General features: G+C 41.3%; 3 protein-coding genes across 3 annotated transcripts; all 3 read right to left on the bottom strand.

Annotated features, from left to right (window-relative positions):
- Positions 1–5,537: 5,537 nt before the first annotated feature.
- Positions 5,538–6,476, bottom strand: LOC308304700 (olfactory receptor 52N5-like; the record flags this gene model as incomplete). The annotated part of the gene is made up of 1 exon (XM_080749326.1): positions 5,538–6,476. One exon carries the CDS (start codon positions 6,474–6,476, stop codon positions 5,538–5,540), a length of 939 nt encoding a protein of 312 aa, XP_080605452.1.
- A 6,534-nt stretch (positions 6,477–13,010) lies between these two features.
- Positions 13,011–17,045, bottom strand: nhp2 (NHP2 ribonucleoprotein homolog (yeast)). The gene is made up of 4 exons (XM_080748957.1): positions 16,750–17,045; positions 15,673–15,742; positions 15,338–15,443; positions 13,011–13,974 (listed from the first exon to the last, which is right to left on the bottom strand). The coding sequence occupies exons 1-4, from the start codon at positions 16,931–16,933 to the stop codon at positions 13,849–13,851; spliced, it is 486 nt and encodes a 161-aa protein (XP_080605083.1). The 5' UTR covers positions 16,934–17,045; the 3' UTR covers positions 13,011–13,848.
- A 3,175-nt stretch (positions 17,046–20,220) lies between these two features.
- Positions 20,221–26,211, bottom strand: LOC308304699 (cornifelin homolog B-like; the record flags this gene model as incomplete). The annotated part of the gene is made up of 3 exons (XM_080749325.1): positions 20,221–20,343; positions 25,168–25,322; positions 26,121–26,211. The coding sequence occupies 3 exons, from the start codon at positions 26,209–26,211 to the stop codon at positions 20,221–20,223; spliced, it is 369 nt and encodes a 122-aa protein (XP_080605451.1).
- Positions 26,212–27,151: the final 940 nt, after the last annotated feature.

Genomic DNA, 27,151 nt, shown 5'->3' with positions numbered 1-27,151 from the left:
GCAGGTCCTGGAAGTAGTGTCTTACTAGATTTGTTATTGTTGCAGGCACTTGGAAGAATTCAAAGGCAGTCCATAGTAGAGAGTGAGGAACTGATCCATAGGCATTGGCCAGGTCAAGGAATAGGACATGCAGGTCCTTTCCTTCCTTTTTAGCCGTCTGGATTTGATGCCAGATGACGCTGTTATGCTCCAGGCATCCAGAGAAGCCTGATATGCCAGCCTTTTGGATTGATGTGTCAATGAACTGGTTTTGTTTCAGATAATTTGTCAGTCGTTGTGCCAACACACTGAAGAAAATCTTGCCTTCTATGTTCAGAAGGTTTATTTGGCGGAACTGTTCAATGGTGGACGAATTCTTTTCCTTTGGAATTAGCACTCCTCCGGCTCTTCGCCAGGCTTTCGGGATAATTTGTTTGTCCCATGCGACCCTCATGTTTTTCCAAAGGAATTTTAGCACATCTGGAGCGTTCTTATAGACACTATATGAAACACCGTTAGGGCCTGGTGCAGATGCCGATCTTGCCTTTTTCACTGCCTGCATCACCTCACTCAGCTTCGGAAGGCTGATATCAAACTGATGTTGGGGGGGTGATATAGGAGGGATGTCAGCAGGGACAATTATGGGTTCATCTCTTTTCTCATCAGTGTAGATGGTTCTCAGATGTGCTTCAATGTCCTCTTTTGATGTTTTAAGAGATCCGTCCTTCTCTTTTGTGAATATGCCTTTCACAAATTTAAATGGATCTTTGTAGAAGTCAGTTCTCGCTTTTTCCTTCTTTTTCCGACGCATCCGTAGGCTTTCTGCTCTGCGAAGTTTTGAAAGCCTCTGTTTTAACTCCTCTTGAAGGAGGTCGAGGCCTTCTCTTTCTTCAGCTGTTGCCTTTTTCCACAACTTTCTTAGCCCTCGTCTTTCTTTTACGAGTTGGTGGATTTCTTGAATTCGACGGGATTTTGGGGTGGGAATCATGTCTTTCTTTCTGACTTGTTCCTTCGCTCCAAATTTCTCCTCTCCGTAGCTGTAAATTAGGTCTCCCATCCTCTCCAGTTTCTTTTCTACGGATCCTTTGATCTGACTTAGGATGAGGCTTAAATCTGCGTCAATAGTTTCCCACTCCTTGCTGTTAGACTTCGGCCATTTCACCAATGGCTTACGTCCTTGCATGTTCTCAACTTTTCGATGTGCTGGGATAGGTCTTGGACTGATGGTTCTGCCTAACGCTTCTTCCTCCTCCTCTTCCCGTAGGGTACTGATGCTCAGCGGACTGTGGGTTTGTTCCTGCCGCTGAGTTTCATCCGACTGATTTAACCTTCTTCTTGATGGAGTCCGGTTAATGCGGGGCCCTGGGTTGGCGCTTTTCAGGCATTTCATCCGTCCTTGATGTATCTTAAGACCATGGGTTGATGTTACTTTGGTCCATCCACATACGCAAGTCTGACAAACATGTCCAGCTGCTGGTTTCTCAAGAGTATTGCCACTTACTTCATTCGTAGTCGTGTCCGTATCAAGGTTCGTTACCGGGAGGTAAGCCAGTGAGTCTTCTTGCGCCCCTGCTCTCGCAGACTCCAGGGGTATTCTTCTTTTTGAACTTTCTGTAGCCAGGTAAGGTGGCCCTTGTGCCCCAGTAGGGTGACGGAGCCTGCTGATGTGGGTAGCTAGCCCACATCAGCCCCGTTGGGGTCTATTTCCTCCTGTCAGCTGGAGGAAAAAAAATTCTGGGTATTTTCCTCCTGTATAGAAAGTCAATGGGAGCCTAACTTGATTTGGCCGCTGTGGCGACCCCGAAGGTTGTCGGCTCGGGCGCCCTAGCTAAATCATTAGAGCAAGCCCTGGGCTACATCTGTGGAAAATTTTGCGCTTTAAGACAAATTTGCACGAAATTAGCATTTGCTCCCCTTAAATCCCCACACTAATGAACAAGATTGATGTAAAATAAGATATTCGAACAGCTACATATATTTTATATGTGCAGAATTACGATTAAAATAGATTTTCATGTGAGCCCCACTGCACTACGGAAACTATAGTCTCCGTAGGCGATGCCTTGACAACCGTGGCTTGTGATTGGCAACTGAGAGTACTGTCAAAAAATTAGTTTAGCAAAAATCAGCCTCATGGTGTTGCTAGAACAGGCCTATGTGAAAAATGTGGGGCAGAGGTTCTGATTTGGCATCCAGGCAGGGAGTGTGTGTGCACAGACAGTTTGGCAGCGACCAGGCCAACGGTGCCGGAGATTAGCTGGTAAAAAACATAGTCTTGCCTTTCGGCATTGCGGAGACAATAAACAGAGACAAACGAGGGCTTAAGATGTGGCATGAATGAATGCATTGCTGAGCTGGCTGGAGAAGAAGTGAGGACGTGAACAGAGTGGAGCTATTATTCTACAGTAGAAGAGCACACCTGACTGATGTTGGTTAATCAGACAAATGTCAATAACATACACCTGTCTGTCGTTGGCAATCAGAGTGGAACTCTCCATTAGAGGCCTTCGGCCTGGCAGAGACAACAAAGCCCAAGTTTAAGTTCACTGGACACGATTTTAAATGTACATGCTTCACACTTCAAATGCCTGCCCGATTCTAAGCTCCTCTGCTCTAGATTCGAGGCCCTCCACCTGAGCTGCTCCCAGATGTTGTGAATCACCTCTGATATTGTTCACCACTTCCCATGCTTTCCCCCAATGGCAGTCAGAGACTCTCAGAGTATCCACTGTAAAGAAAGATGACAATAGTAATAGTTGAGTTTGTCTCACAAACAAACAAACCACTTAGTCACTGCACTCACTCACTCACTCACTCTCACTCACTCACTCACTCACTCACTCACTCACTGTTTTGGTTAATTAGTCTTACTAGCCCTTACCCGTTCAAAGATATGAGCTCTGAAATGATGTGCAGTGGGTGGGTTATGGGATGTGCACTATATGAGGGATGGAAAGTAACTTTAACTGGTGCTTGCATGATAATATGTAGGAGCATCAATGTAAGAAATACCCGTTCCATTTAACGGCTACAGAGATACTGTGTACCGATCTGCATGATTTTTGGACAACATCTGTAACAGGGCCCGCCCGCCCGCACACACACACACACTCCCCCCCCCCCCCCCCCCCGTGTGTGTGTGTGTGTGTGTGTGTGTGTGTGTGGGTTTGTGTGTGATTGTGCATGGCCTGAACAACAGCGCCCCTCCCTTAACATGTGTGGTCACAAAAGGTACTGTAGGCTAAATAGATATAGATACACCATAAAAATGCTAATATACAGCATATGATTTGTGAAAGTGACAAACGGGCTTCACAGTTATGTCAGGTGTGTTCATATGCTAATGGTGATGTGATTTCAGATCAATTGCTCCAGCCACTGAGGAGAAACGCTGTGACAGACAGACACTCACTCAGACACTCAGACAGACAGACAGACATTCGCAAAATTATATGTTTGATGTCTTTCTTGGTATATTAGATTGATTGGTAGACAGCTGCAGCTCACATTGTTATTAATAGGTAGAGGCCCACACAATGGAGCATTAATACTGTAGACTTTATGTATTTATTATACAAGTCTATAGGCTAATATTAAGCCTTCTCAATGTTCATCTTTTAAACTCTTCTGTTGCTTTGGTTCACGCTTCATATCTAGACAGACTGTTGATTGACTGGACCCTCTCCAAGTAACACTCCTATCGCCAAAATAAAAGTCTGGGTTTCCGAGGCTAAGTAACATGTACCAGTAAGACTCCCTAATCGGGAGATAAGCGACCGTAGGTGGCTTATCTCCACAAATAGGGCAAAAATGTGTTTTTCCAAAATCTTCCTGATCCATGTTGATGACATGAGTGTAGACATGCTGTGTAGTGATATTCGTGATTTTAGGGCAAAAACTGTAGGAGCAGTGTCCAAAGATGTGTTTTAAAAATCGGCCTGAAGGTGGCGCTAGAATAGGGCCATGTGAGAAATGAGGGGTGGGGTCTCCGCGTTGCCTTGGCGGACGAATAGGTACCTGGCCCGGCTCTCCCGGACGCTCCTAGCCCGAGTTACGGCATTTTATGTGCGCTGCAGTGGCAGGGGGTCCTCCACTGGGGGCGCCACCAGTTTTGCATCCGTTGTGGAGCACCAGGAGTCGGTGGTCCCCGGGAATTCCCCACGAGCAGCCCCGTTGGGGTGGTCATTTGGTCATTTTTGCACATTTGGTCATTTTTTACATCTGGGGGTCCCCCAGGGACCTGGGGGTCCCTGGGGCTCCGGGGGTCCTTGGAGGTTGTAGTTTGGCAGGCAAGGAGTGTGTGTGTAAAATCTGGCATGGATCGGGTCAACGGGTGCGGAGATATAAGCAGGGAAAAAGTGTGACGTGTGAGCACATTTGGTCATTTTTTACATCTGGGGGTCCGGGGGTCCTTGGATTTTGTAGTTTGGCAGTCAAGGAGTGTGTGTGCAAAATTTGGCATGGATGGGGGCAACGGTTGTGGAGATATGAGCAGGGCAAAAGTGTGACGGACTCACTGACTCACTGACTCACTGACGCACAGACAGCCGGTGGAGGTTTTGGTAGTAAATGCGACCTACGGTCGCAATCATGTTTCATTTCTTCCAGGTCATTAAAGAGACATTCGTTAAACAGCATATGTATATATATTTATTGGTATTAGTAACATTAGCCTTACATTATAATACTTCTGGTAAGAGGAGATAACAGATAACTGAAATGTAAACAACTATTTTAATTGTTCTATTGATGTATTATAATCAGAACAATTGTTTAATTATCTAATGTAATATTGCGATTTATTTTTGTATTCATTCATTTTGTTAAGACAGAGGCCATGAATAAGCCCCTTGGGTGTTTTTGCATTTTCCTGCACTCTATACTGCCTTCCTGTTTTCTGAATCATGCAAATAAATGTGTTTCTCAAAAAGAAGAAAATCAAACTACCACCGTATTTGAATCAAACAATGAAACAACTTTAAAACAGATACATTTTTAAACATTTGATGTAATGAAAATAAATACATTATGCAGTATATTGGGTAAAATATATGTACGAACTAAATGATAAACGAGAGCAGCTCCTCCGAAATACCAACAATCAAACAATCTGAAAAGAGAAAAAAGAAGTGCTGCAGGGATCAGTAGGCTCTCAGAGACAGGTGCTCTTTGGTGATACAGGTAGGAATATATGAGCAAAAAATGTTTCAATGAAGTACTGCTAAGTTCCAAAGGTATAGACAGCAGACTTACAGAGAAGGAATTTCCAAGGCACTCCGTCGTTGGTGAAAAAATAATAATTTATTATGAGCAAGGCAACAAGTTGACCAACGCGTTTCGACCTTCTAGGTCTTCGTCCCAGACCCTGACGAAGCAGTACTTCATTGAAAAATGTTTTGTTCATAAATCAAACAATCTGATCAGCTTGAGTGTAATTGGATTGATCAGCTGGGAGATGACTAAGTACTAGCAGCACACATGTATTCAGGAAGTGTAAGCACCTGAGTGAACATTTCCATCAGATATTTAACAGATGCCCTGCACTCATTTCATATCCGTTAAGCAGCCACTTTGTTATTACAAAACATGCCGGTAATCTTGAGTCTAATTTCTTTGATCTGCAACCCATAGATAACAGGGTTGAGGACAGGGGGCACCACGTGACCCATAATGCCCGCCAGTTTCCTGTGATCCGCCCAGTGAGGGTAACGGTGCAGAAAAACAATGGTGAAACCCGAAATCAGCAGTATGATGTACACAGCGAGGTGGGTGGTGCAGGTCTGTAGCGCCCGGCTGTTGATGGTCTTGTTCTTGCCGCTCAGGCACACAATGGCGATTTTCAGATAAGTGAGCGCTGTGCTCCCGATGGAGGAGCCCAGGAGGAGCACGGTGTAGCACAGACCATAGATGTTATTGATGAAGACACTCTGGCAGGAGAGCTTGAACAGGGAGGCGTTGTCGCAGTAGGGGTTGAATATCATCCACCTGCAGCGCGACAGGCGGATGGTCAGGGCTAGGAGGATGCCCACTAGGACCAACGTCACCCCCCAGGCGGACGCCGTCAGCTTGACCACCATCTTGCCATCCATGATGGTGGCATAGCGCAGCGGGTTGCAGATGGCCACGTATCTGTCAAAGGCCATGACCATGAGTATCGTGTAAGCGGTGCTCCCGTATAAATGGGCAAAGAATGCCTGGACGACACACTCTTCGTAGCTAATGAGCCGCTCCGTATGCACTACGAAAACGTCACTCAGTAATGGAGGGATGACGACGGTGGCCCCCAGGATGTCATTGACACTCATGTTGCAGCGCAGCAGGTACATGGGCTGGTGGAGGCTCCGCTCCTTGAAGATCAGAGCCATCAGGGTGAGGTTGGAGACCATGATGATGATGTAGATGATGAGGAGGATGATGAAGGCAGAGAGAGGGGACCCGTTGGTGACCTTTAACCCCTCCAGATATAAGACGTCCTCTCTGAAAGTCTGGTTTTCCATGGTGTGGAGGGCCCATAAAACCTGGTGAAAATAGTCAAACACATGCTGTAGTAATTAGGTTGGACCAGGCTATATTGTCCCAGAGGGATATTTGGGTTCACAGCCTGTTCAGCATGGAACACATAAGTACAATATACAACACAACATACGTAAAAGACAGTACAAGTACATCCATACATTCAAAACACAAACAAGTCAGCGAGGCAGATTGTTTAATGCTGCCATATGTGGAAAAAACTCGAAAGCTAACTTTTTCCCATCTCAAAGTTCTATAACCCCTCCATAATATCTGTGTCTGTGGTAATGTTGAACTCATGCAGATTAAAACAGTTTACTTTGTTCTTTAAAACTATATACAGTACATATATCCTGTGCAGTAACGTGTTTATTTTGTATTATTCTCATAAGCCTAAGACAAAAATGTGATCATAGTAAATTTACCCCCATTGATGGATGGGGACCCAAATGAATGGCAGTGGATGGGGAAACCGTCAGGGTACTTGCTTTGTTTTTGTTTTATTACATTTTTATCTTAGGAATGCGACAAACAAAAAAATATTAATGAACTCAAGTCTCCATGGCATGAGTAATCAATAGAAAGAAAGTCATTTTGGGGGTGAACTACTCCTTTAACTAACGTCCATAGCATTTCATGTACAGTATAAATCTGCTGCTATATGCTCATCATGCACCTTATGTCTTGTCTTGTCTTACCTCAGGTACTTACCACACTGGATAGATACATTATGTGTAATAATATATAAATAACTACAGTAGATAAATTGTACAGAAGTTTTTTTTTATCTCTATCTTCCTTCCCCTCTTCTTCTTCCCTTTTGGAAATAACAAAATGATGGAGCTTGCACAAAAACTAATTGTACACATTGTTTTCTACCTGTAAACCTGTGATGTGACAAAGAAAAGTTGATTCTAATTCTGATACAGTACCATAGTTACAACAATTCTTACAGTCATATGCTACACGTATTATACAGATTATATTATACATTGATAGACCGTTGATACATTCACTCAGAGACCCATTGCAGATATTTAATGCCTGAATCTGCAGGATTTACACTTCTGAAAGAGAGAATTGTAATTCAATTACCAATTTTAGTCTCTTTTTTTTCTTCTTTTTTTTCAAGAAACATATAAGCTCAGTTGCTTAACGCTGGTTTTTGACATTACCGAAACGAAGCGGATAAAAGCGCAGAACTTTTTTTGAGGCTTCTTTAGGGCCTAACGATGGATTTTAGCCGTGGGTACCAAACTTTATTTTGAAGTTTTACCCATATAATATCCATATCAAGTTGGGCTCCCATCGACTTTCTATACAGGAGGAAAATACCCAGAAAAAAAAGTCTGCTTTAAGTAGGATGTGAGGGGTCTAACTAGGGGTTTGTCATGATTCTGAATCCATTGCAAGCATTTGTTTTGCACAAAAGTCTTTCCTTGGGCTATAAATGGCCCCCCAAAACACCCAAAAAACTCTTTCTAGCCCAATGAAAGTTTTTTGCGCAAAACAAATGCTTGCAATGGATTCAGAATCATGACACACTCCTAGTTAGACCCCTTACATCCTACTTAAAGCAGATTCTTTTTCTGGGTATTTTCCTCCTGTATAGAAAGTCGATGGGAGCCCAACTTGATATGGATATTATATGGGTAAACATCAAAATAAAGTTGGTACCCAAGGCTAAAATCCATCGTTAGGTCCGAAAGAATCCTCAAAAAAAGTTTGGCGTTTTTATCCGCTCCGTAACGGTAATGTTACCAAGCCACTGAGCTATAATTGCACCTCTTCTTAGTTGTATTGTTGTGGGTAGGTCCAGTGACACTAGACTGTAGACATAATATGTTTTAGAATAAAAGATCAAATTGATCAACTGTACTGTAAGCATTATGTCTTGTGAATGGTTTTAACTCAAGGCTAGGGATTTCACAATTAGTTGAGCTGTTCCAACCACCGTATGACATTGATAATTAAGCATCATTATAAACAACTCAAACTGTATAATAGTGTTGAAGATAACAGATTAGAAATACACACATTTTTATGATATGGCAATTTACAATATACCCAGTTTCATTACTTTTTGGTTTATCAACTGCAGTTATGAGGAATTTGATGTCTCACTTTCGTTCTCCCCATTTAAATATGGATTTCTGTTTGATAAAACATAGAAGATGAATATTTCACATTATTAGTTTGAGTGGTCTGACATGTGACAAGAGGCTGGTGTCAATGTGTGTGTACACCTTACCTTGAGTTACATAAACCACCCTCCACCCCAGACCAGAGCTCAAATATGCATTTTTATAGTGTGAGTCAGTGGCCCTAAAGGGGTGTTGCTCATATTTCTGATTGGACTGTGATTAGGCAACGTTTTTTTCTTCTTTTTTTTTTTACTTTGACTGCTCTTTTTCCCATGGTGCAGATAACTTAACTTTGACAAAGTTTTGTGTGATCACTGTTATGGATTATGCAAGCTAGTTTCAATCCTTGTTGGTTTTCATATCATACAGGAATGAACAGAAAGCACCAACTTCCTTGAAGACCAAACAACCAACAAACAACCATGCTTCTTTGCAAAATGAACAGTAGTAATGACAGGTACCAGTAAGACTCCCTAATCGGGAGATAAGCGACCGTTGGTCGCTTATCTCCACAAATAGGCCAAAAGTTTGTTTTACCAATTATTACACTCTATGTGAACATTTACATCAACAAATCCCAAGTACTATGCAGAACGACCCATTTCAAGTTTTTAATGTACAACAATATTTAGAAAATAGATCTACAAGCTCACAATGCTACGCATTGTCCTCGTCCCTTATATTCCCATAGGTTATATGGAGATCTCAGTGTTTGTCAGTCCTTGTTCATGTATGCCCATATATGGACATCTCTATATCTACTGTAACAGTCCTTGTCCCTTTATGCCCATAGATGGAGATCTCTTAACTGTAAGTCCTTGTCCCTTTTATGCCCATATATGGATATTCCTGATGTCATCAGTATATGAACATATATGGGCTTTCTGATATGCCCATATATGGAGATCTCTTAACTGTAAGCCCTTGTCCCTTTTATGCCCATATATGGATATCCCTGATGTCATCCGTATATGCCCATATATGGGCTTTCTAATATGCCCATATATGGAGATCTCTGTATCTCCATATATGGGTATAAAAGGATACTTCAGGTCTGATATCAGGTTTGTTTATATTGGGTTGCTAGGTTTGACATCACAAACTCCATGGGCCATCTGACCTAGAAATCTATATTTGGGCATAGATGACTCATCGTGACCTCATCATGATTTCAATCGCTATAAAAGGACTCTCAGTGACATACACTCTCCACAGATAAAGCAGTCAACCAGCCTACCAGTCAACCCATTCTTTGATTACTTTGTACAACTAGATTAACTTTTCAATGGCATCCCCACTGGAATTGACCGAAATGTACGACAGACAATGCCGGTCTTATATAGGGGTCATTTGTGTACGGTGTGATGTCATACTGATGTCAGCAGTGTGATGTCATACTGATGCGGAGATATGAGCAGGGCAAAGGTGTGACGTGTGACGTGTGACTCAGGGACGGACGGCCGGTGGAGGTTTTGATACTAAACTGCGACCTTACGGTCGCAATAATAACTATATTAAAATTCTTGGTTAAAGGGAGGGATGGTGGGCGAGCTGGCTGGCGGATGGACCACAGCCTCATCACTCTGACATAACAATAAACAAACCACGGCCACGTCACTATGACTCATCGTGACATCATCATGACGACATCATGGCATCAGGTGCAAACAAATCAGTCAGCTCCATATATGGGCCCAAACGTACTGATGACGTCAGCCATATTGGCATAAAGTTGAGTTCCGGTTGTCCAGAGCCACAGATCTGACCGCTATGCCCATATTTGGTCATGTGCATATGGGACCAAACGACTTCTGAGGTAGTGCGGGGCCCGCCGTCGAGTAGTTCGGCTATCCAGTTGTCCAGAACCACCGATCCAACCAATATGCCCATATATGGGCATTCAGATACATGGGCATATTATACTGATGATACCAGGGATCTCCAATTCTCCTTATATGGGCATAGAAAGGGACACAGACGGGAACAGACATCTCCATATGGGCACAAAAGGGACACATGTTGTACAGATGTGAATAACGGGTAGGCCTACTCTAATACCGACTCTATGACTCAATACATATTGCTGGCGATGCCACGTAGGTGTGAGTGAGGGCCACATAACGGCCCGAACTGTAGATGTGTATATTAGCAAAACATGCCAGACTACCAGTATGGTCCTTTATCCTTATGTGTTGCTCTACCTTTCTACCTGTGTATGAGTGTCTCTGTCCTTCACGCATTTCAAGGAACGCCCGACCAATTGACTTCAAACTCAGAATCATCTTTATTTACAGTTAAAGTCCTACTATTTGTCACATACATTGCTATATGAGAAATGTGTTCTCCGCATTTGTCCCATGTCAGCCGTGTCGCTCTCAGGAATCATATTGTGTGATCAAACCCCACAATATCCAACCCTTGATGCTGAGTGCCAAGCAGGCATTTTACAGTCTTTGGTATAAATACTTTCTTTATTCAAATTTGCTTTACATTGATTATTGATTTAACAAATAAACCATATTTCTTCCTTTATTCATATCTACTGAAATGTACAGTATCAAAATCATGAAGTCTTAGCTGATGATTGACGTAACGCAAATTTAGCGTGCCACAAGTTTTCCAGGCCATAAAACAAACTAGTGAAAGAAGTTGGATCAAGGATTTGAGATATTTTCAAACTGTGTGTGTGTGTGTGTGTGTGTGTGTGTGTGTGTGTGTGTGTGTGTGTGTGCGTGCGTGCGTGCGTGCGTGCGTGCGTGCGTGCGTGTGTGTATTCCTGAAAAAGGCCACATCTGGGGACAAATGTTGTCCATAAAACCAGCTGATTGGGGTCACATTGGGGACAAAATACCCCCAGCCCACCCCCAAGGAAAAGAATTGTGCATTGCATCTAATGAGCAGTCCAAAAGGCCTGTTAGCTCAGAGCTGCTCCAGGTGACCAAGAGGTAATAGAATTAAAGATAAACAGGTGCTTTCTAAGCCAACGGACAGGGATCACATTGGAACAACAGCCCTGCCTTTGATTCAGTGGTACCCAAACATTTAAGTTGAACCCCCTTTCCCCCTGCATGTACACATGCACGTGCACGCGCGTCTCTCTCTCACACACACACTCACACACACACACACACACACACACACACACACACACACACACACGTGCGCATGTGTGTGTGTTAACCACTTAAGCCTATACTTCTTGTACGATGAATAGTGAAATCTACAATTTCACAAAACATTGCATCGCGATGCATTAAGCTTGTAGCTATTTTCACTGTTTGATTTTGAACTTTTTGAAAAAAAGTTGGGCTGATATCACATTGAGTACATACAGTACAGGCAGACAGTGGAAGAAAGCAAGTTATAATTTTGTGCAACCTGTTTTGGGACTACAGTACCTCTAAACAGACAAGGCCTTGCCCGTCAGCCCCTCCTCTCGCCTCCATTCAATTTAGTTTAAAAACGATTCAGTGGCAAGCCTGTATGTGGTTCTACTAAAAAACTTTTTTACTTGACCATTTACCTTGTTTTTTGTTGACTCATTTTCACAAACTTCAGTATTATGTAATAAGTGTTATGATCCAAGTCTGATTACCTGGCAATTCCCTGCCCCCATCAGAGCTAATTATCATCACAAACGGTCAATAAGTGTTTTGGTTCAAACCAGCTCACTGAGGATCTCATTAATGGCCATGTTTGTCCCTTGTGAGTGTGCACACATTAGGATTCGTTGCATCATTAGGCTACATTGCAACATGGGCTAATATACAATATGTTATGATGGGAGGCGAAAGACCAGGCTACTAAATAAAAGGCCACCAGGGAGCATTATGGTCTCTTGAGATTTCAGCAAACAAGCAGTGTTCTAGCCATTTTACAAGTTTGTTTAATGACTTAACATACAGTACATTTAAACTTATGTTATTGACAGTGAGAACAAACTAATATAAAATTATTTAAATATCAAATACATTTAGTTAACCACTTTAACGCTTAATGCTACTGTAAAGCACTTTGCAGCCTGCTTTGATATAATGTATGTAAATAAAGTTCATATACTTTGTTGTACATCGGCAGCGAAAATAGCAGATCTACAAGCTCACAAGCCATAGTGTTGTAATTCATTGTGAGCTTGTAGAGCAGCTATTATGGTAGGGTCAGGTGCATGTAATGCATGATAAAAGAAGAGTTGTAAGAGAAGATAGGGAGTTTGCCAGCCTAAGATCCTAAGAGGGGCCTGAACAGAAAAAGGTCCGTTCACATTTAGTTCTATGGTCAGTACTTGGGGGCCTTGAAATGGGGACTAATCAGACATTGGACACATTACATTTTATATACATATACACAAATGAATTTCAGACAGCAGAATCACACTAGAACTTTTTATTTAGAAAAAAGTTAGATTAAAGATTTCTTAACAGTTTAACAACAAAAGTATATAATTTCAAGACATATGTTTAACAGTTTAATATAAAAGAAAACATTTTTTTTGCCACGAGACATCAACGTATAACCAAATATAAATCAGGCTTTCGCTGGTAATGACTAGAATACAAACCAATATTATATCGCTCCACAGAAATAATTAAACTTATGGTTTGCATGATCTCTTCCACCAACAGCTCTCCTGAAATCATTGGGATTAAATGAAAACCTGTACGGTCAACTCGTGAGCACTTTTTATTTACTCATTTTTGGTTCGAATAAAGATTAGGAACATCACTTATTCCATGATTTATTTTTATAGTAATTTTCAAATAACAGATGTGCAACCAGATCTCCAAATCTCCCTAAAAGAAATTGAGAAAACAAAAACAATAACTAAAAGAAAACTCAATTACAAGAATAAATCCACAACAAAATTCAGCAGTTGGTGGAGTCATTATACCATAGTGAATAACATAAGCTTAAAATAAACTCACGTTATTCTATCGCCTGCAAAATATCAGGTTTGCGACCAAAACCAAGTGCCATTTTGGCTTCAATCGGCATAGTGTACACAGGTTGTTCCTGTGTGTACTAACCTAATTTACCATCACTAGTTAAAGGCCAAGCGCACGTAGGTCATTTCTTTTTTACACGTGTCCATTGGGCAGCATCTTTCCAAATTCCTGCTGCTTGCTTCTTCGACTGTGTCAATCGTACACAGTGAGGAATAGCTCATAGGTGGTGTGTGTGGTAAGAGTGGAATTTCTATCTTTAGCAGAGAGTTTTAGTAGGGCTTGGGCAGTCCTGTGACCTCCTGAAGACATTCGTCATAGGCCTCCTGGTAGTCCTCATGGGGTTTGATTAGGATCACACAGGTTGGTCTCTTGGAGCCAGCCGATGAGCCCAAGTCCTGAGGAGGGACAGACAAAGATTGTTTAATATACCACAGTAATCAATTAATGCAGGGGTCTTCGACGTTTTCAGGCCAAGGACCCCTTAGTTGAGAGATTAAACAGGGACCCCCACAACCTTGTCATAGATTACATATCATTTCATTTAATTGTTTGACAGCACAATCATTAGTGTTTTTTGGATTCATGTCAATTTGTGTTTTCAGATATTTAACCACTTGAACTGTCAATACTTCTGCCCTCTACACCAAACAGCTTTGCCGAATATAGCCGATCTACAAGCTCACAACGCCGTTGTGAGCTTGCAGATCTGCTATTTCTGGCTAAAGTTCTCAGAATCTGGTTAGGAATCTGGCCAAAAAGGAGACTTTATTATTTTCTTTCTATCACACAAAGATTTGGAGGACCCCCTGTAGTAACTCTGAGGACCCCCTAGGGGTCCCGGACCCCCTGTATAAGACCCCTGAACTAATGAATTTGTTATTCTTGTTGACAATTAAAATGTAAAGCTAAAAGTGAGGTGCATGGACCCCCAGGGATCCTTGAAGGTGTTCCAGGGAGTTTCTTGTTGTCTGTCTCAATGCAATCTGAGTTCCCAGAGGTTCTTTTTCTCGCCACTAGGGGGGCGAGAAGAACCTCTGGGTCAAAACTATGATATTCCTGGCCAGGAAGTTGTCCCAGGCTCAGAATCTGAGCTGGGACAATACAGGAAGTAGAGCCCTGTGCAAACCTTCAAAACATCCAGAACAGAAACCAACCAAAAACACTACAACAATATGCAGCCCATGTTTCAAGGTGAATCCTACCAGACTAGTCTCCATGTGATGTGTTACCTTGTAGATCTGACATTTTCTAAAAAACATACTGAGAAATAATATAATATATCTTATGAGGTACACAACCTTTTCAAATGGGGTTCCACAGCCCCAAAATGTTGGGGTCCTTGACATGAAAATGTTTGAGAAGCACTGATGTAAGGGACTGGAAACATTAAATCAGGCCATGGCCCCTATTTAAGTAGTATCGAGTATCAATAGCGACTTTAAGCAACTCTACGGCAACGGCAGATGACAACGGTAACCGGAAATGATCAGCGCTCGATAGATCAACCTGCCGCCGTCGCAGCCGTCCCTACAACGGCAGAGGCTAGGTTTCCACGTCTACAACGCCTGCTGCGTGGTCGCGTCACCATGGGAACCAAAGAGTTCAGTAACAGGGGTGGGACCCCGTCGCGGAAGGCTGTTGCTTAACGATTTTGACCGTTACAGCGATTACGTCATAGCAGCCATAGTCCCGCCTTGCGTCGTGGTTGTAGAAACGGTCTGCTTAAACTGGCTATTAATTGACGAGTGCAGGACCTACCACTTTGGATGGGATGTATGCATACGGCAGACTCTTGTCTTCACACATGACAGGCAGATGGCAGTAGACATCTATGGGTAGGGTGTCGCCTGCCAGCACCACAATCCTTCAAAAGGTCAGGATCAGGAGTAGAAAGAGAAAAAGGAGAGAGAATGTGAGAGAGAGAAAAATACTTGGGGAGTATTTGGAAGACAAACTGATGTCAGGAAATTTGACATAACTTGGTCCTACACAACTACTACTCCCTAACAAATTCATAGACATTTCACAGAAATGATTACAGGTTTATACGTTAGAGGTGTGTGGACAGTGTCCTGACTGTTCTTCAAACTCACCCTTTTTCTCCTTTGTTGATGAACTTCTGAACTTCTTTCACCCCTCGCCGAATCTGTTTTACCTTGGCGGCTAAGATAAGAGAGACAGAATGTCTATGAAGTAACTCCACAATAAGAAATATAACTTAATTATTCAGCCATAACAGTGACTGCCTACACTAAACAAATTAAAGGTTCGTGCCTGACATTTTTAGCTCTCTAGGTGGTGGTTCCCCAACTTTTTAGCTTGAAATCTAAAAGAGATTAGAAGTTTGCCTGTGACTTAAACTAGTGAAAATAGCAGATCTAGAAGCTCATGAAACATTAATTCATGGAATTTCTTCGATTTTTAGTTCATTTATTCATATAATTACTTAAAAAAAAAAGATTAAATTCGTTTTTTAATTCATGATACATTTGGGAATGTTTTGGGAAAGTTTTGAAATAAATTAAAAAACAAAATGCAGAAAAACAAAAAATAAAGGGTGTCCGTGACCCACAAATGGGTCCCGACCCAGTGTTTGGGAAATATGGTCTAGAACTCTAGATAGAAGAGAGGGTTTGTTTCATAAAACAAGGTTTAACTGATGTGCACAATAATAACGCAGTACCTCTGCTGACCACCAGATGGGGCACTTTACAAACTGTTCGTGTGGTTCTACACCACGTGCAAGACAAGCGTATGTTGATAGCTTTTTATAACTGATTGATTGAAGAGTTTATTAGAAGTTTGCAACACAAATCACTGGTACAAGGTCAACTAAAAGGAGATCCAGTAAGATTTACGGCTTATTTACACTAACTCTATGGCAACTTGATAGTAGTTTTAAGTGCCAGTAGTCTAGTAGTATGTGATTTGCAGCTTTGTTAGCAGTAGATTTGCCTTGTTCCATGCCTTTCTTTCGGCAAGTGAAACCATCGTACGGGTAAGAAATGTGTGTAAAAAAAAAAGTGCCCAAACAGACCACCATGACGGCACGCACTACATAATGCAGCATGAGCTCACTAGCTTAGTAGCTCTCACACTAGCAACTATATCACATTCATTCCACACACACACAGCACCAGAGCAGAAGCATACATCTCATTATGACTTACCCTTTTTGACGCATTTGTAAAGCTTCTTGCTAAGTTTCTTTGACGCCAGCGGACTGGCTATGAGGTTGACGTTGGCTACGAGCTCACTGTAGGACTTCTCACTCTTCTCAGCGCCGCCTGGGGTGTTGGGAGCACTGGGGGCCTCCTCGCTCTCCACGTCGTTCTCCTTCTTAGTTTTAGTCATTTTCTAATCGGGCGGTCTGATCAACTTGATCGATTATAGGTTATTATGGTCGTTAGGTTTCTATGTCCAACTAGTCGCTATGCAGCAAACACACGTGCCCCAGTTCAGAATCTCCAGCTACCGCCTACCGGATGCTTCCTCTTCTACTAGGAAATGGCTGATCTCAATTCTCAAACAAACATTAGAAAGGACACAGCGCCCCTACTGCACTGAATGTGTAGCTGAAAAATAGGTTCTCAATTTTTTTCATGCCAGGGACCCCTAAATGAATGGGTGGTATTTGACCGCGGACCCCATCTGAAAAGATTGTGCCAGGGACCCCATACCAGATTTGTGGTGTTAAAAATGCCACAAATATTCAAACATTTCAAAGGAATAATTTGATTGATTGATTGATTGAATACTTTATTAGAAGTTTGCATAGGACAACTAAAAGGATACCTCGACACCTCAAGAAAGCTATTGGGCTTGTTTCAATTGGTGTCCTTTTTTTATAACTCATATAACATTGAATGATAGACACAAACACAGTGCTATGCAGAATATGTTAAAAAGAAGAAAAAATAAATGGTATTTACAATAGAAAAGGTCCGGGGGGGGGGGCTTTGTTTTCTTTTACCAGTTTCGAGTTGCAACCGCCTGTAAGTGGCTTTTCAGGGTGGTTTTAAAGGAAGGTAGGGAGTTGAAAATGGCTGATGTAGCCTATAAGGGTCCATATGGTCACTCTCAGAGTTACAGCAACATAAGGGTCCATTTGGTTCCTAACCCTAACCCTAACCCGGACCCATGGACACCCTGAGTTATACAGTATGGATCTATTTTGGAACCCTCTCAAGCAGGGATCATCACCTTGGTGGACATTTTTTCCTCATGTACAAAATGAGCGGACAACAATAACCAGAAACACATTAAGGCTGGCCCCTGAATGACCATGACAGGTCTGTAAATGAGTGTGCTGTGTTGTGTGTTTGGTTCCATTTATGGCCTATGCTCTCAGAGTTATGGGGGTCCTTTGCAAATGAAACGTGTAGACTCCTTTGTGCCATAATGGTGTCATAGTATTCTGAAGAAAGTAATTGGGTCTTATGATGAAAATAAGAACATTATAATGTAAAAAAAAAAAAAAAACTAACATTTGCCATGGACAAGGCCAAGTCTTTGCCACAGACACGTTTGCAAAAAAGGCACGGTGACTCTGATTTATAACATTATTATTTTAACATTTTCATATTTTTCATTTTTTTCTTGGGAAACATATGTTTTTCTCTAAAGAGAAACTTAGATGCAGCCAACGCTTTACAGCTCGGGAGTGTGTCGCTGTTACTAAACGTCATCTTTTTGACAGCCGACTCTAAAAGCCGACATCATAGTCACCTGGGCGGTGGAAGGCTTTACACCGCGGTGTAGTCTTTTCGAGTCTTTTTGAGTCATGAAACTACAACGTTACATCATTCCTCGCGGTGGAGAGCTTTACACCGCAAGTCCCAACACATCTCTCTGTTTTTACTATCAGTCTGATAGTATCAGACAGACAGGCTCTACACCCCGTTCACTGATTGGTCGATCTAGACCAGTCAGTCACGGTGTACAGGACTCCACCGTGAGTGACTATGATGTCCTACACTTATTTTCTGACTGGAAAGCTCTCCACCGGTGGATAGCTCTCCACCGTACACTCTGATACGGGCTTAACCCTCACCTCCGTGGAGTGAGTCGCTAACCCTCCGGTCGAAATGATGGTCGTTCGAAAGAGCGCGATTTCCCCTTACAGCTCTGCAAAACATATGATTACTGCCTTATGCTATTGTTATTGGATCTATTAATAACCATCAATTCGCTGAGTTGTAGATTGCAAATTGGAAATTGTATGAATATTTATTATTTCTATAATAAGTCTATCGCCTATCTACCATTTCATCCTTTAGGCAGATATTATGTACAAATATGTTTATGCATGTGTATTTTGTCAATAAAGATGTCAATATGGACATGATTCTGAGAATAGGGGAAACGTATAAAGTGTTGTAAGTGTGTCATCTAGTGGCTGAATGCAGCAGCAGCAGCAAAGGGCAAATCCCAATACCCTGCCTTTGCCCTATACCCCTGCTTTTGCAGTGGTGGCAACAAAGTGACCAATTACAGTAATGCACAATTTTGAGGGATCTTTTGAAAAACAAGATTACTTATAGACTACTTGGCACTCCTTTTGTACTTTTACTCAAGTAAAAATTGAATACAGGACTTTTACTTGTAACAGTACTTTTAGATTGTTGTATTTATACTTTTATTTAAGTAAAATATATATATATAAAAAAGGAAAAAATAAATAGTTCCAATACTGTACATTCATTGTAGTGCCCTCAAGGAGGTAATGGCTCTACGGAACAAAGAGATTCTGCTATTAAGGCTGACAAGACTTAATTCTATCAGAAATAGTTTTATTTTTATTATCTCAAAGCCTCACTTTCAAATTTGAAACAATTATACAAAACATGATAAATATTTACACTCACAATGCGTTACATCTGCCATTTTTGTCATAAACTACCCCCAAAACTTAGGGAAAGTAACTTCGGACCATTATATCTCCCCTTTAATGAAACCAATTAGTATTGTGTTTTATATAATTTATAACTGCTTATAAGCATCATGCATTAATGGAATGAGCAGCAGGTTAAACGTGTGGGTAATGCAACCCAAAAATGTGCCAAAATGGTCTGCAATACTGTTCTGCTGGCATTCACTTTTGTTTTGCGCTTCCCTGACACTCAGTGTCGACAATATGAGGTCATTCAGAGGTTCGGTGGATGGGTGGGGGCTGTTTGGTGCTAGCCTGGCTTGGCCAGACTATATACTAATGCAGCTAACTAACTGCAGTAGTATCCCCACCTTGTTTTAACATGGGTGGATTGTTTAGCTGTATAGGCTAGTTTGGTACCACCGCGATTTTGTGAATCCCCGAACGAACCGAAATAGATTTGCCTCGAAAAGTGGAGCATGAATCGGCCCTAATCAACGATAAAACAGATATAAAACACATTAACAATTGGTATTATTGAAAGGGGAGATATAATGGACCGAAGTTAAGTTTCCTAACTTTTTGTGGGTAGTTTAGAAAACAGAAAAATTAAATAGAAATGTGTCCTTTGTCCATATAAATGTATATGTCCCGTTTATCAGAGGGCATAGAAATGTAACCAAATGGACACTATAATACTAATAATAATAATCCATCCATAACGTAGTGATCATTCATTAATATCCATTCATAAAGAAGTGACCATTCATTATCTATAGACAATATCCCCAAGCGTAACTGGGATTGTCCTATGCTTCATTTCCCTGGACATTTGGCACCAGACACAGGGCATGCAGAACTTGGAAACCAAACAGTCATGACACATGGTACCCTGGAGAGAGACATACAGCATTGTTTAAGGGACGTTACACCAAATGCATGTTATATTATTAGGTCAAATGATAATTTTATATATTAAATCCATCAAATATTAATTTGGTATTCCTGCTATTTCGCTTCATTCCAGTAGGCTATTCCAGAGATGGAAACTAAGAATCATGCCTTAGTATAGTGGCTAAGAGTGTATCCCAACGATAATTTAAGGTTTCTTGTCATTGGGTTAAAGGGATATTCCACTTTCAAAAAAACTTTTGGTCACTTTATCATCTAATCAGGCTTTTATGAACACCCTGAACAGTTTTTAATTTACTTCATTCAATATTTAAATAGTTGATGTAAATGTTATCTGTCCCCCCAGGCTCAGGGCCTCTCCACATACACACCCATTGTAACTTTAAACTCCATTTTAACCATGATAGATTCATTAAAAACACCCATTATCTTTTCTGGTTAAAATGAAGTTTGAAGTTACAGTGGGTGTGTATGTGGAGAGGCCCTGAGCCTGGGGAGGCAGACTCATGCAAGGCAGAGTTTTTTTTAAAGTGGAATATCCCTTTAAACTACAAGCTCACGATGTGTTAACACGCGGTGAGCTTTTAGATAGAAAATGGAGCGGCCTGGGCCAAGGGCAGAACAAAGTCAAGTTTACTAAGTATAGAGATTTTAAGTGGTTGACTGTTAACAATTTTGAAGGAATAACAACACAAACAACAATTGAGTATCATGATAGTAACAGGAATTAGTTATGATTGTGAGACAGAGCCATCCAAAAAATGTATATAAATAACTGAATAGAATATTGTGTAAAAAAGCATGCAGATGCCATAGCACCCAAAATCATCACTGACTGTGGACACTTCACACTGGACTTCAAGCAACTATGACTTCAGAAGTTTGGTATTTCTGTAGGCCTATATTGTAAATCCTTGTTTTGAGTGGTCTTTTGTAATATTCTGACATATTTGTGAAATTTCACTGCATTCGCAATGTATCTAGAATATATTAAAGGACCAGGTCACCTCTGGGACAACCAGATCTTATTTTATTGTTGTTGATCAACACAATCCTGAATACAAGGCGGTGCTGTGTGTTGCTTCACTGAAACAGGTTATAGATAGAGCTCCTAGATGGCGGTTTAACACCACACTGCTGCGCGATGCGGCATTTGTAGCTCAGTTTCAAACTGGTTTGCGCGAATTTATAAATATCAATACAGGCTCAGTTGAGGATCCCAGAATTCTTTGGGATGCAATTAAAGGCTTTATCAGGAGTAATACAACCCTCTATGCGTCCACTCAGAGAAAATTAAGGTCAGCCAAACTGGTGGAATTGGAATCTCGGTTTTCTACTTTGGATAATTCTCTCCAAAATAACTTTGATGTTAGTACAGCAACCCAGAGAGAGCTAGTTAAGAAAGAAATTAACTCCATTCTCAAGCGCCGCTCAGAATTTCAAATGAAACGCACAAGGCAAAACTACTATTTTAATAGTGCAAGACCCAGTCACTTACTGGCTTTACGTCTTAGATCCAATGAGCATTTTGCTGATATTGTTAGTGTCAAATCAACAACGGGAGCCATGGTTACAGAACCCAAAGAGGTCAATGCCACGTTTCGTGCTTTTTATGATGAGCTCTACACCTCCGAGGTCATTCACGATGATGCAGTATGCAATGATTTTTTATCCAACATACAGTTACCAACCCTTAGCGAGGCGGATGCGGAAGCCTTAGATAGACCGCTCCATCTGGCGGAATTACAGGAAGCTGTGCTCGCAATGCGTAGGGGCAAGTCGCCTGGTTTGGATGGGATACCCCCTGAACTTTATGCCATCTTTTGGGAAGATCTAGGTCAGCTGATGCTAGACATGTTTCGATATGCAATTGAAAGTGGCTCTTTCTCCAGGGATGTGAATGTAGCTATTATATCATTATTGTTGAAGAAGAACAAGGATCCCACAGATTGCGCAAGCTATAGACCGCTTTCACTTTTGAATTCTGATCTAAAAGTTTTTGCTAAGGTGCTTGCGCGTCGCTTGCAGGGTTTTATGACCACCTTAGTACACTGTGATCAGACAGGTTTCATAGGAACTAGACTAGCCTCTGATAATGCTAGACGACTATTGCATATCATCGATAGGGCTAAGGAGCTGAGGACCCCCGCCGCAGTGTTGTCGCTCGATGCGTTGAAAGCATTTGATCGTCTGGAATGGTCTTACCTGTGGGCTGTACTAGATAAAATGGGATTTGGTGCTTCATTCATACATTTTGTTAAAGTACTTTATTCTAATCCGTCAGCGATGGTCCTAACCGGTAAGATCTGTTCGCCGCTATTCACGATTGGCAGATCTTCAAGGCAGGGTTGTCCCCTTAGTCCTCTCCTTTTCGCACTTTCACTCGAACCCTTGGCTCAGACAGTGCGTCAGTCTGCAGATATTACTCCTGTTTCGATTAACAACACACAGCATCGCATTTCCCTATATGCTGATGATATTCTACTGTTCATTGAGAATGCACCACAGTCAATTACTCACGTCCTTCAAATTTTTGATCAGTTCAGTTCCATTTCCGGCTACAAAATTAATTGGACGAAGTCAGCCCTTCTACCTCTAAATGATCAGATGAGATCTGCTATCCTGCCGCCCATAATCCCAGTAGTAAGCCAATTCAAATATCTTGGCATAGATATTTTCCCCTCTCTTCAGGCTATTGTTAAGAACAACTATGGTGACACTCTAAATAAGATTTGTCTTGATTTAGATAGATGGTCATCTTTGCCCAACTCTCTCCAAGCTCGAGTTTCAATCATAAAGATGAATGTTCTTCCTAGGGTTAACTTTGTAAGCTCTATGCTCCCTTTGCCACCACCGCCGCAATACTGGAATAAGCTTCACTCTTCGATATCTAAGTTTGTGTGGAAAGGGAAACGCCCTCGTCTTAAACTTTCTCTATTACAACGTGCTAGAGATGATGGCGGCCTTTCATTGCCCAACTTTAAATTTTATTATTGGGCCTTCACGCTCCGCCCCCTTTTAAATTGGTTTAACCCAGCAAATAAGGTTTCTTGGAGAGAGCTTGAGGAGAGTTTAGTGCAGCCTGTTGAATTGAGAGATCTTATCTATTCAAACATAACTACACATCAATGCAAAGTTCGCTTTGGACCTATCATTTCTCATTTAGTGGCAGTATGGAGGGCAGCTGAAAAGATGTGTAAGATTGATTGTAAATGGAACTTATTTTCCCCAGTGTTCAATAATCAAAGACTTTTAATCGAGGATCGCCCCATTCGCTTTCCAAGGTGGAGGGCTAAGGGGATTCGTACATTAGGGGACTTATTTGATAGAAATGGTTTACGACCTTTTCGAGATTTGTGTGACATCTTCAATCTGCCTGGAAATACCCTTTTTTTCTACTTCCAACTGAGAACGTCCATGAGGACCTACGGGGTCCCATGGCAAGCTCCCCTTAGATTGCACCCCTTCCATGAGTTTATCTGTGATGGTAACAGAACAAGAGGTTTGGTTTCCACCCTCTATGGTTTTTTATTAGACTGTAGTTATGGGCCCCTATCTGTTGATACTGTTTGGAGGAATGATGTACCAAATTTGGACCCTGACTTTTGTTGGGACACAGTATGGTCTAACATTAGGCTATCTTCTAGAAATCCAGACCATCAACAAATTCATTTAAATTTTGTTCATCGGACTTATTTAACTCCCCGCAGACTATGTGCTATGAGGATTTTGAATAATCCCAACTGCACTCTCTGCGCCTCAAATAGTATTGGTACCTTCCTTCACATGGTTTGGGAATGCCCAAATGTGTCGTCATTCTGGAATATGGTTGCCTCCAAACTTTCAACTATTTTTAGTATTAATATCATATCTTCTCCTTCTTTATTTTTATTAAATGACGTCTCACAGTTGCAACTAAACAATATACGCAAGCGCATCTTCTTTGCTGGTTTAACGGCGGCGAAGAAGATGGTAGCTACGCGGTGGAAACCTCCTCATACGTTAACGTTCCGCCAGTGGGCCTTGACCTTTCTAGATATAGTATATTTAGAGCAGTCGATAGCAAGGTTACACGGAGCAAAAGAAGAAAACATTAATATGTGGTCGGACATTGCAGATAAGCTTAAGGCTATGATTCAAGAAATCACTATATAGTGGTAACAGCCTAGCACAGGCATGCACTATTGTACATCCCGTGTTGGTCCGGGGAAAGGGGGTGGGTGGGTTTTCTTTTCCTTTTCTTGTTTTGCTATTGTTTGTGTTGTTTGTCTGTTAATTGCATTTTTCTTTTGATCAATGTTTTACTTTTTCTTGTTCTATTCATATGTATGTCTCTAATTTCATGTTTTGGAAAATAAAAATAATTGATAACAAAAAAAAAAAACACAATCCTGAATAATGTTTTGTGTTCAATCTGTGTTTTTAGATATGATAGTATTTCAGCATGCTACAACTGGTCATATGATGCATTTTGCATTATATGACCAGTTGTAGCATGCTGAAATCGGCTGAAATACTAAAATATCTAAAAACACAGATTGAACACAAAAAATAACTCAGGATTGTGTTGATCGTGTCCCACACAACAATAAAATAAGATCTGGTTGTCCCAGAGGTGACCTGGTCCTTTAAAGTTAAAAAATATATTACAGAAGAAAATGAACTTTTACACAATATATCTTTTTTTTTAGAAGGCTCTGTATACACATCCAAATGAAACTCGGAGTATGTACAAATTAAGGATTTTACTGTGTGAGTAGTTGAAAACCACTGTTGTGCAAAGTAGAAGTGTGTCAGGGCTTACTTTGATGCGGTAACGTTCACGCATGGAGGCCCTGATTGACATGGTGATGGGTGGGATACACCCGAACACCTCCAGCAGGGGGAGACAGAGACACTCTCCGTAGTTGAGTGTGGTTATACACATATAGCAGGGAAAGCACCAGAATGCCAAACAGCCTGGCAACAAGGAAAGAAACAAAACAATGATGTAAGAACAAAGAAATTAATTCCTCTGACTTCCTCTATGCTTACAGTTACTGGGTTGTTTTAATTAGCTAGATGTTCCGGGCTCTATGCAGTCCTCACACCTATGTCTCTGAGCTGCATATATGGAGCGGACCAATTTATTTGTGCCTGCGATTCCTCTGACTAACCAATATGCCCATATCTCCATATACAGTACATGGAACTCCATATATGGGTATTAGGGATCCTCATATCCCATATATATAACTGGTCCTATATATATATTAATAAAGGATAAAATAAAAGTCCATATATGGGTATTCCCAGATGATGCCCTGTTAGGGGAACGGGGAAATCTCGCTCTTTCGAACGACCGTCATTTTGACAAAGGAGCGTGGGGAGGGTTAGCGAATCACCCCACAGAGGTTAGGGTTAGGGTAAGGGTTGGGTGTCGAAAAGATGACACGTAGTAACAGCGAAACGCTCCCTAGGGGAACCACACTAACAGAATCCATATTTGGCCAAGACAGATGGTGCGACCAGGGCGAGGTCGCTTTTCGCCCTTAGGCGTCTTACTGGTATATATATGGATTATATTACCTTCAAATGCATTGTTAGTTTTCCCATTGTTTAAACTAATTTAACCAAAAAACTTAAACAGAGATGGGTGCCATTTGGCTCTAATAACTATTGCTTAAAACCTAATAGGACAGTATGATACAAATGCATAATCGGATTGATCTCTGCCATGTGAATATGGTCAATTTATCTTTATCTCTTTTAACTTACAGTCAGGCACATCATCACAGCAGTCACACATTGCTGATGACCATTCATCTGATGCCAGAGACGACACAGGCTGAGAGATCACCAAGGTCATTGTGAGGTGTTATTCTGCGGATGGAATGCACTGGACCAGTTAAAACATACATAGGAAATATAAAATGACAGGTTATTCCCTCTTTTAAATGCATCATTGTCTGCGAGTGCGACCCTGTCAGAGCGTCTCTCTAACCACTGACAGACATTGTAACACAGTAATGTATTGTGGATAAATGTGGATATTTATTGGGATAGACAGTAAGTACGCAGATCGCAAACCTGTTCATCGTACTGTACTATGGTTAGATAATACCCATGCCTTGAAAAAAAAGTGTAGGTATTCTGCCATTCCTCATTCTTACTCCATATTTCCCATAGCTTTTGAAACAGCATTTAGAACAAAATACACTAAACGCTCATGAAATCAATGCAGTTGTGATTCTGCAGAACAGCAATATGCCCAGACAGATCAAATCCAGTCTCTGCGAAGGCTACAAATCAGAATCAAGCTGTGAGCTTGACCCCCCATTTTAAAACCTAGCCTAGAAACAGACAGGCCACATACATGCCACTAAGCAAGACTACACATGACAAATACAAAAGTTTGCATCCATCATGGGACATTAATGGAATGTAAAATAAATACATTGCGCTTCATAAAATAACCCCATAACAGTCATGATGTTGTGCTCATCAGGTAGGCAAGGTACAGTACGTATAGAAATGAGGATGTTATTGCATAGGCAACAGATTAGTAATCCTACTAGCCTGTAACAGAGTACCAATTCATAATCCTAGTATAAAATCATAATCTTACCTGCGTGTGAGAGGGAGCTTTGCGTGTCTGCGACAGATGTCTGGTATACTCAGTAACTGAAAGAGGAAACTTGTAATTTTCTTATTGTGAAGTCATAGACCGAAAGCCTTGAACTAGCCAAACCTGTCAGTCGGGGACTATGACTGGTCACCTGTCGGACAAAAAAAAAGTACAGTAGCAA

The sequence above is a fragment of the Nannobrachium achirus genome (genome assembly GCF_963921795.1).
Source record: "Nannobrachium achirus genome assembly, chromosome: 19".
Classification (NCBI taxonomy): Eukaryota; Metazoa; Chordata; class Actinopteri; order Myctophiformes; family Myctophidae; genus Nannobrachium; species Nannobrachium achirus.
Note: the sequence above shows the minus strand (reverse complement) of the source record. Positions and strands in the feature narration are given on the sequence as shown.